Source organism: Conger conger, chromosome 8, assembly GCF_963514075.1.
Source record: "Conger conger chromosome 8, fConCon1.1, whole genome shotgun sequence".
NCBI classification, from domain to species: domain Eukaryota; kingdom Metazoa; phylum Chordata; class Actinopteri; order Anguilliformes; family Congridae; genus Conger; species Conger conger.
In genome coordinates this window covers 12,976,336-12,986,657 of record NC_083767.1, presented here as the reverse complement: position 1 = coordinate 12,986,657, position 10,322 = coordinate 12,976,336, and the positions used below count along the sequence as shown (strand labels likewise).

Here is a 10,322-nt window from a genome sequence, read left to right as displayed (position 1 = left end):
GGAGAGAAACTATTCAGGCCCACCCCACCCCCATTTTAAGAACTGTTAATACATGCATATGTGCCCAGTTGCATAACACCTTAAGTGTAATTTCCCCTCAAGGATTCCCTTCAATTTAAGAGTGTTGCAGAACCAAACCTTAAGTGTCAGATCAGAGACTGCAGAGAGATGCAGACAGTTCAAAAGCAATGAGAATGCAGCCGTGGTCGAAGCTGTTCCAGCAAGTTTTGTGAAACCTCAGCAGATGAAGAATTACTGTCCTTAGCTGCATGTGGCACTAATATTCTCCAAATTCTTCATAAAAAGAGATTGCATGGACAAACTTCTCTCTCAGAACATGAATGCTGCTGTAATTTGGAAGGTATAAGCAGCGATAGCAGGTATTTGCGACCGGATAAAAGTCATCAGGGTTGGGCTTGTTTTGATTGACAATGGTGATCTTAATGTTTGCCAGTCCCCCGATGGGCAGCCGGTCACTTCCTGTCATGTAGGCTAGAAAACAAAAAAAAGTAGAACCCTTTTAGGCAGTGGTAACCAATCCTGTTCCTAGAGATCTACCATCCTGTAGGTTTTCATCTGATTCTACTAATTAGCTGATCAACAAGATCACTTGCAGTAGAATGATGTGTGCTTTCTTAGGGTTAGAGTGAAATCCTACAGGATAGTAGATCTTCAGGATCAGAGTTAGTTACCGTGCCACTGTGCCAGGTGTAAGATCATAGTTATCTCATGGGATATTCTTAACCGAATGCTGATGTGACTGTTATTACTGGTAACTGAAAGCAATGGAGTTTTAATAATTAAAGAAGTTAAAAAAAGGGCCAACAACTGAACAGGTCACAGTATACAGTATATTGAGTATGCACATGAAAACCTTTTTTTTTTTTGTAAAAGCTATTTTTTTTTTTTTTTTACAAAATATGTGAAATCTGCATAATGCATAGTATAGCCTCAAGTCTGAAAGTACTCACAGAGAAAATTCTTCTTTTTCTCCTCAGACAGCTCAAAGAAGACAATCCAGAAGTTTTGGATGTTCTTGTCTGTGGGCTCATATGCATGATACATAGCATTCTGTCAAGGGGAAAATAATAAAATGTTTTGCATTTGGGTAAATCACAGCATACTTAGTGAAACAAAAATAATTGTATTTTGGCTCATTGAATGCAGTGTATCCGCACCTTCTCCAGCTCCTCCCACACGTAGTCAACGTTTCCGCTCAGAATGGCCATGAGTTCTTCGGGAAGAAACAGGCTCCATATTTCATTTGGGCATCCATGTGAAAATCCCATGTAAAAGTCAAGGAACTGCTTCTGCACGGACTGGTTGAAAACGAAATCGACGTATGCCTCCACGTACCGCTGCCTGTGAACAGGTAGCAAACGTGAGCGATTATGCTCTTCTGATATTCTGATATTTCATTCACAAAAGCAACAGTTTTCCTCCCATGCACAGATATTGTTTTGGTTTGGTAAATGGTCAACCATTCAATAAAATTAAGTCCAATATAAAGGTGTAAGGTGAGTTAAATAATAACAATAATTATTATTATTATTATCATAATTATAATAAAATGTCATCATCATCATCATCATCATCATCATGCTGTATACCTGTTGCATTTGGTTACTGATATCTCTCTTCCATCTGCAACTAATTCATAGCCTTTAGCCTGTGAACAGACAAAAGATTCAAATCTGTTACAGTGGCGGAAAGACATGTTGCTTGGGCGGCGACATTCTCTCAGGAGGTAGGAGCGGTCGTCTGGAAGTCGGAAGGTTGCCGGTTTGATCCCAAGCCCGGGGTGTGTCGAAGTGTTCCTGAGCAAGACACCTAACCCCCAACTGCTCCCAATGAGCTGAATGGTACCTTGCATGGCAGCCAACTGCATTTGTGTGTGTGTGTGTGTGTGTGTGTATGTGTGTGAATGAGAGGCATCAACTGTAAAGCGCTTTGGATAAATGTGCAATATAAATGTAGACCATTTACCATTTATTGGGGGTTAGGGGTCGAGTGGGAATGAAACTCACTGTGAAATCCAAGTAAAGCAGTTCCAAAAGGTCTTCATCTTCATTTAGGACTTCTTCCAAGCTCCTAATTTACAATCAACAAATAAGAAATCCACATATACCACTTGATCATTTATGTACCAAAATAGGATAACTACAGTATATTGGGTAATTTACAAGTATTGGTTTAATGCTGGGATGAAAAACTCCAGTCCTGCAGGGCTGCTGGTTTTTGATGTGTTTCAGCACGAGAGATACATTTCTAAGTCTTGTTCTCAAGGCCTTAATTGGCTGCTGATTGAAAGGTAACCACAAATACCAGCGGACACAGTGGCCCTCCAGATCTGGAGTTTGACACCCTGTTTTAATAGAAGAAATAATATACATGTTTCACTGTCAACCATTACAGCATCACACCTGGCTTCAATGGGAGAGAGTTCTTTCAGGTCTTCCAGAGTTGGCCTAACACCCAATATCTTCTTAAAAAGCGCCAGTGGAAAGTGAAAATTCACAACACGCTGGTTGTACAGAGCCATCCCACAGAGATTTCCTAGCCAGTAGTAAGCATCATGGTCACAGTGGCCCTGAAGGTTTCAGAAAAAATACATTGCCATAACTACCAATCAGGATTTACCAGCAAAAACCATCCTAAAAAAATGCAAGTTTAAAGGCATATAATTCTTTTTTTACCTTGAAAATATTATAAAATAACAGTTGAACAGCCATATCTTCTATGACATACTGGCAACTGTACTAGGCAAAACAATGGTGGTTTAAATGATATATTATTGACTGCAAATTTACTCTGAAATAGATACAGTACCTCTGGCATGAACCAGACAAGTCCTGACTCTTGAAATAGCTCAAACATCATTGGCTCCAGTGAATGAATTTCCTTGGCAAAGACAGTGAAGAACTCCTGTAACACACCTCCATGATCAATACCATCCTCATCTTCAAACTTTACCTGAAAAAATAAGTGTCATTAGTACAACAATGTCAGATCTGATGTACCTGTAATCAGTAAAAGAGCAATCCTTAAGCAGTGATATTTTGAATTTATATTTGAATTCACAACTCGTGTTCCTGTCCCATAGTTGGGTTTTTTCCTGTTACTATGTATTCAATGTGTTAATGTTCCCTTTTGCCCGGTCACGTGTCCACACCTCCCACACCTGATATGTGTTTCCTCATGTGTAAATGTCTCACCTGTTTCTTGTTGTCTCATCATTACCTATATATTTAAGCCTGCCTTTTGTTTGTGTCCCAGTACCTTTTTCCCGAGATCCTGTTTCTGAGTCCTGCTCTAGCTCTCCTGCCTGCCTTACCCATCTCTGTCCAAGCCCTGCTCCAGCTCTGCCTGCCTTACCCATCTCTGTCCAAGCCCTGCTCCAGCTCTGCCTGCCTTACCCATCTCTGTCCAAGCCCTGCTCCAGCTCTGCCTGCCTCCCATACCCACCTCCTGCCCTACAGCCCTCCTGTTCTCCTGCTCCCCTCTGACTGATCTCCCGGCTTTGACCTCCGCCAGTCCTTTGACTTCACCCTGCCTGTTCTAGATCACCCTGGCTGCTTTGATGCTGATCCTTTGCCTGGACTCAACTACTGGACTGCCTTACCTGCATTTCCCTGATTTCCAGGGAACTACCATTAAAACCTGTCATTTGTTACATCCTTGTGTCTGTGAGTGGTTCCGGTCATTTCTTGTGACATTGCATAAATACTGTAGTTGTGGTTTAAGTGCCAATTTGGTAACCTTTAGAGGGCAAAGGTAGTCACGGTCATAGTTTCTCAATTCTTGGAAGGTGTCAGTCAGAAGGGACCTTCTGTTCACACACAGGTCATTCTGTAATGAGGGATCTGGGATATTCTGCTGCAAACATAGAGTAGAGAGAAGAAAAATGATTCCTAATTGTTTAGTAATATAAATTGCAATATTTATCAAGTTTATGGCTTATTTATGCCATTTCTAATATATGTCTCCGGCAAAGTCCAAACTTACCACAAAGCAAACTATGTTATTTAACTGGAAGACCATGCATTTTGTCTCCAAGTCAAAGATACTTGGGTATAAGGCCAATTTCTCCATCTAAAACATGCAAAATATAAAACAGAGATAATTTACCACACACACCAAATTGCTGAGCTATAGTACCATTGAATTTAGAAAAGTAAAGATTTACCATGAATTTTCCTATTTTTCTGCGTGTAGAGGTAAAACGTCTTTTTCTAACGTCTTCCAACTATGAACACATTGTAAAAACAAACAAAAGAATCAATGTTTCCATTGTCTTTATATGTAATCTTTCTCAAAAAAAGAAATTCAATTTTTATCAACTGAATACTCACAGATTTAAAGAAGAGTTTAATTTCGTTGATGTAGAAGTTGCTGTTCTCAATCTTCCTTCCAGCACTACAGTTAACCTGTACACAAGAAGCCAGTATTCTTTAGTTATGATGTACTTGTCTACTGTAAATACAGGCATAATATTTTACTGCCTTTGTTTTAACTTAGTTTGTAACTTATTGCACCAGAAAGCTATGGCTCTCTTCACAAAACCCCACTACTTAATCAACACAACCATCTAAAATCACAGGATTCTATACCTCATACAGCTTCTGTAGAACTTCCGCAGTCTTCTCCACAGAGGTCCTGTAATCACACCACTCTGTCCTCATCTGGTAGAGGAACCATGTGGATGCTGAGTGCACCACCTTCACCAGGGACTTGAAAAAGGATTCTGGAAGTTTTGACCATAAACCCTCTAACAAAATAAGAAATGTTCTCAATCAAATCAGCAAGATTAAAATCATTAGAGAAACAAAATATGCAGATGAACCCATTCCATTAAGGGTGCTTGGAAAAACCTTTGAAAATATGTTTGAATAAGTATTAGCGTTCCAAACAGTCAAGCTCCAGGAACGCTATGGTTTTTCTTTCAGCCCTTTCACCTAAAATAACTGAGTGGGAATGGCTCACCAAACTTGGTAGGCTTATTTGGATGTCTGAAGTCTTAGATCTATTAACTTATGGCCCAGATTGAACACCTGGAAGCACTGCAGTGCAAGTGATAGATGTTAATATTCACAAGCCCACCCTCCATGGCCCGTTTGCCCTCGAGTAACAAGGTTTTGTGTATCAGACCCTCTCCTATTGAGTAACAAGGACCCATAAAGTCCACCATTTTGCATTTTTTACTAATGTGCATTTTTCTAGTGGTTATGTCAAATGATGGCCAAATTACAAGCCAATGAAATTTCAGTGGGTATGGCTTCTCACATACGTAGATGCTTATAATTACAAAGCTTTGATATCAAGTTATGAAACTGTTCATTGACAGTTCAAGACACAAGCCATAAAAGTGTACCCCAATCCAACCACATGGTGGTGCTATAGAGATCCAAATATAAAATATATTCAAATATGAATTTTTTTTTAAACTGTTCCTTTGCAGAGAATTCAAACTTGCTAAACATAGATATGCTTACTGAGTGAGGGTGCTATCCTAAATTGGCTGCCATTTTGTTACAGAGAACACATTTCCTTAAAGGAACCTCCATATTGTATTTTTTGCTCATTTAAATTTTATTAAATAACTTAAAAAGCTTCTCCGTCAACAAAAATTGGCACAGAATTTGGAATTTGGACTCATCTGATAGTCATATATGGCAGACATTTTTTCAGTGGTCATGAAAATATAAGGCCCGAAGGCATGCTAATAAAAATGCTAATAAGACTGTTTGGCATAAAGTTATGAAACCTGGTATGTGCATTGAGAGTTATATTACGAATATTCAGCCTTGAATTCTTAGCCCAATCCAACCTCATGGTGGTGCTATCAGGGTCAAAATGTGAAAAATATTCAAAACTTCACAGAAAATCACTGTTACAATCACTGTGTAAGATAGGTCCCTAAATTGATGGCATGGTCCATTATCTCAGGGGGTGACATGGCTCAGGCAGTAAGAGCAGTCGTCTGGCAGTCAGAGGATTGCCGGTTTGATCCCCTGCCCGGGCTGTGTCGAAATGTCCTGAGCAAGACACCTAACCCCCAAATTCTCCTGACGAGCTGGCCGGCGCCTTGCATGGCAGCCAATCGCTGTTGGTGTGTGAGTGTGTGTATGAATAGGTGAATGAGAAGCAACAATTGTACAGTGCTTTGGATAAAGGATATAAATGCCAACCATCTCAATTGGAACATCTTAGATTGCCAACTGTTGCTATGCTGCTTTGGACCCCAGGAATCGCTGCTTGCAGCTATATTTATAATTGGGTCTTCTAAGGAGCTAATCTGGTAATTTCTGTTAATTTAAGTTCCTTGTTTGTAAGCAAAGTTTAGTACTTTCACATAAATATAGTCTTCACATCAAGAGTTCCCAACAAATTAAATGAAAAAAATTGATTTGGATTTGTTTATGCAAAGGATCTTCCTCATTCTTATGAGTTCTCTATCTACACAAGCCTCTTAACTCCAGTTAATAGAACCCCACCCCCGTGACTTTTACCTAGGATCTTCAGGCACTGAGGCTGCAGTCTGCAAACTGCTTCAGCGAACAATACACAGAGGTCTCTTTTCATAGGCAGGACTCTCAGGAGCTCAGGTAGGATCAAATAGACTCTCAGGTCCTCCACACCAGAAGGGTGTACAGGCAGGGAGGGGATCAGCGTACGTTGCACCACTGATGCTACCTGCAATGATAAGAAAAATAACTGGAAGCGTTAGTGTGAGGCTCACATACATGCCATTTGATATACTGTGCCATGATTAATAAGTTGGTTTTCTTGCTTCCACAACTACATTTTTAAGTTACAGGGTTTTTTTGGTTACAGTGTGACCCAAGAATTCTGTAATGATGTCTTGGATCACTCTGCAATAATGAAAATTGCTTCATTCATATGAGCTCTTGAGCTGTACTGTCACTGAAAAGCTTACATGAATAAATTAAGCTTTAACCAATTTTCTTTATGTTATTTCAAAAGAATCCGAGAATACCTCTTTCAACAAGTGTTTATTATTTGCCAGCTTCTCAAAGGCTAGACGTGCTAGAGACAAGTCCAGACCTGAATTCTCCATTGAGGTTTGGTAATGCTTATCACCGCTAAAAAGGAAAACACAGTGAATTAGAAATGATAAAATTCATGGTTTGTCCCTTTATCCAAAGCAACACACAGTTAACTTGTTTTGCATATAGTCCATACACTGAAGACATTCACTTTAAGTGCAATGTTCCAGCTTAATTTATAAATTAACAACCTTGTTAGAAGCTCCTGAGCCATATACAATTCTGCATCAATTGTGATTATGACTCATAATGCTGATAATTATTCTCAAACAGAATATACTTTTTTTTACCTTTCATTGAGAAAGCTACCATTGAGAGTTGATGCTGAAGAAAAGGTTTCTTTTATCTCCCTGAAAAATAATTGTGATAAATGTTGAACGATAAAATAGCTGGAGCTTTACTTTTAGTCAACAAAATATGGCACAACTGTCAGTACATACTTTTTTAGAGTTCTCCGTGGGTTTGAATCACACTCTGAGATCCATTTGTTAATTAAATTGTCATCCACAGTCAAAATCATTTTGCCAGGATAGGCTACTGTCTCACATGAGCAGAATGACTGATTTGCTCCAGCAAAAATGGTCCCAATTCCATGATCAAATTCTGAAAGATAAAATGGGATAAATAAATAAAACAGAAATCTGTACAAGATTTCAAAATATAATTTTTTTATAGAACATACTCAAATGATTTTCTTATCTTAAATAGAATACCTGAGTTTTTTTTGTGCCACAGGGCAATAAATAAAACTAAAACAATAAACTCGCAACTAAGCAAACTAAGCAAGAAAAGCACAACATAGCATGCAGGAGTGTAGATAGGAACCATGTAAATACCTGGAGACAGCTGAACAGGAAGAGGCACATTCTGATTGGTGGCCTGTCCACTTCCCAGCTGCCCTTGCTCTCCACATCCAAATGAGTAGATTGTTTTCAAGGATTCAACATATGCAAGCGTGTGGTGCCTTAGGTAGGGACAAAATGTGCACTTAAGTTTATATAATCCTGTTTGCTTCTTTTAAATACTGTCAGATTTTTTTGATAAACAATGGTTGGTCGGATGAATCAAATAACTTTACACAACACTTTTACATTCTGTATTTTAGATTCTGTATCTATTTTACCTTCCACAGGCTATTTGGGTCACACTTGACCCCCAGAGTTCAGCCACCAGGCGAGGCTGCAGTTCTTCTCTGTTGGAGCTGTGTCCAAGCTGCCCGTACTCTCCTGATCCAAACGTGAACACCAGACCTCCCTGTAGAGTCACAGAATTAGTAATGACTAACCGTTCCCAAATGATCTTTCAAGGGGAATGTTGAAAGAATGTTGTCCTGGACTTGTCAATGTCTTGCTTTATTTGTTGAATGTGAATTTGTGTAGCTAGATTGGTCCCATTCTATAATCGGTTGTCCAGAAAACAGCTGCAGGTTTGAATAGCCATGCCATCTTCCCTCCAAGAATATATATTGTCTAGGTTATCAACCATTTCTATGACACCCATCTCCTTACACAAAACCTGAATTGTTTTGCAAGTGTCATGTCACATGAACAGCACTGAGCCCCCCTTATTAACACAATAAAAATAGCTTTGCACATTGAGTTGAGATATTTTGAACCTTGGTCAGAATTGCAGTATGCTCATCTCCACATGAAATGAAGACAGTCCTCTTCAGATGTAGGCTCTTCACAATAGTTGGCTCATATCTATCTGCAGAAATACAGACACACAAAATAACTATGCCTTGAGTTTGTTTACATCTTCAAATTCTGCCGCCCATATTTGAGCTCTGCTTATGCTCTGATGTCAATGTCATTATAAATGTTGTTATTGTTCACGTTAATATTAAAGTCAACAAATCCATCACCCTCACCTTCTTTATCTCCTACGCCAAGCTGCCCTGCGCTGTTTTTGCCCCAAGCAAACACAGCTCCTGATACAGACAGAGCAAAGCTTTGGTCCCCTCCAGCAATGATCATAGCCAGGGGGATCCCTGACAGAGAGAAGAGGGGCATAGGGGGCTGGGAGCTGGGTCCTCCCTCCCCCTGTCCCAGTTGACCATTGGAGTTTTTTCCCCATGTGAAGAGCTGCCCATCTGAAAGCGTTCAGAATTTTGAAAATGGGAAATCCACTTAATCAGTCATAATCATATTCATAACCCTCAATTGTCAAGCTGGGTGTCAAATTCATAAGGTTTGCATTACATTAAACATGTCCACAGTACTGCATTGCTGCTCAATGTAAGACAACTTAGGGCTCAGTATACTGTACAGTACCTCTTAAGAGTGCAATGGTGTGGTGGTCCCCACAGGCAACCTGTATCACATGTCTGCCATTTAGTGCACTGAGACACCTGAAAAACATGAACATGAAACGATTAACAAGTGTTGATAAGAACACAGAACAACCCTTTTCTAGTAAATTCTGAGAAATGCACAGAATTTATGCAACTTACTAGCAGAAATATTTTTAGTCTGATTTAACAATCTCATATGATTGCACAATGTGCCATGACCACTTAACATTTACCTGGGAATGGAAGATGATTTTTTTCGGCAGTTTAGCTGGAAAACGTTGCCCTTCTCTGAGACCACGACAATGAAATCTGCTCCACAGCTCAAAGACTCGATTTTCTCCCCCCTCAATGCCAAGTTCTCTAAACAAATAAATCAGATTTTGAAATTATTTGTACATTTTTAAATATTACCGGATATATGCCTTAAATAAAAACAGCAACAAAAAAAGAAGAAAAAAAGAAGATAAAAATGTTAGTCTGCAGACTGCAAACATCTTCATTTTGTAGTCAGTTATAAAGATGATTACTTGAATGTATGTTTTTTCTTTCACTCGTTTCATCCTGTAAACAGAATTTTCCTTCTCCATCTTCTGTGACAACGGCAATCGTGCGTCTTCCAACAGAAACGGCAGTTATCTTGGCTTTCTGTGAAGTTGTCAGAGGATTTTCTGCTGTCCCACACGCATAATCCTGGCAGACACTGTCCAAACCCAAGTCACTGAAAGTGCTTTCGCTCCAGCAGATCATGATGTTTTTCAGATCTTTATTCAATTCCCATTTTTACTCAGTGCTAAACGTTGCTCTGACCAATGTTCTGAATTTGTCCTGTAGCTGCTCTCTTTTATAAGAGTGGCCAGTGTTAAGCTGTAGCGTCAGAACATGGAAACGAAACTAGTTTCGTTTTCATTTTATCATAGAGTAGATGAATCATTAACCCTGGAACTAAACAAGACCTAATTTAC

At 39.4% G+C, this 10,322-nt stretch overlaps 1 protein-coding gene across 3 annotated transcripts; it reads right to left on the bottom strand.

Annotated features, from left to right (window-relative positions):
* Window positions 1–6: 6 nt before the first annotated feature.
* On the bottom strand, window positions 7–10,211 carry LOC133134749 (probable E3 ubiquitin-protein ligase HERC4). Of its 3 annotated transcripts, none has more exons than XM_061251102.1 (23): window positions 9,888–10,211; window positions 9,594–9,720; window positions 9,341–9,417; window positions 8,938–9,159; window positions 8,683–8,774; window positions 8,191–8,321; window positions 7,904–8,031; window positions 7,508–7,670; window positions 7,358–7,417; window positions 6,998–7,103; window positions 6,510–6,693; window positions 4,611–4,768; window positions 4,353–4,427; window positions 4,187–4,246; window positions 4,006–4,092; window positions 3,760–3,876; window positions 2,830–2,973; window positions 2,424–2,590; window positions 2,028–2,091; window positions 1,611–1,669; window positions 1,179–1,362; window positions 972–1,071; window positions 7–492 (listed from the first exon to the last, which is right to left on the bottom strand). In XM_061251102.1, exons 1-23 carry the CDS (start codon window positions 10,105–10,107, stop codon window positions 278–280), a joined length of 2,940 nt encoding a protein of 979 aa, XP_061107086.1. In that variant the 5' UTR covers window positions 10,108–10,211; the 3' UTR covers window positions 7–277. The 3 variants fall into 3 exon arrangements, with proteins under 3 accessions (XP_061107086.1, XP_061107087.1, XP_061107089.1); XM_061251103.1 differs by having other exon boundaries at window positions 3,760–3,873; XM_061251105.1 differs by lacking the exon at window positions 4,006–4,092.
* Window positions 10,212–10,322: the final 111 nt, after the last annotated feature.

What these genes read in the sequence shown, in the direction of transcription:
- LOC133134749 (XM_061251102.1), bottom strand. Translation starts at nt 10,107, where the DNA reads ATGATCTGCTGGAGCGAAAGCACTTTCAGTGACTTGGGTTTGGACAGT. An exon ending in CCACGGAGAACTCTAAAAAA is followed by an intron (nt 7,418 to 7,507) that starts GTATGTACTGAC and finishes ATTATTTTTCAG; the next exon opens with GGAGATAAAAGAAACCTTTT. An exon ending in TGCTTTACTTGGATTTCACA is followed by an intron (nt 1,670 to 2,027) that starts GTGAGTTTCATT and finishes GTCTGTTCACAG; the next exon opens with GCTAAAGGCTATGAATTAGT.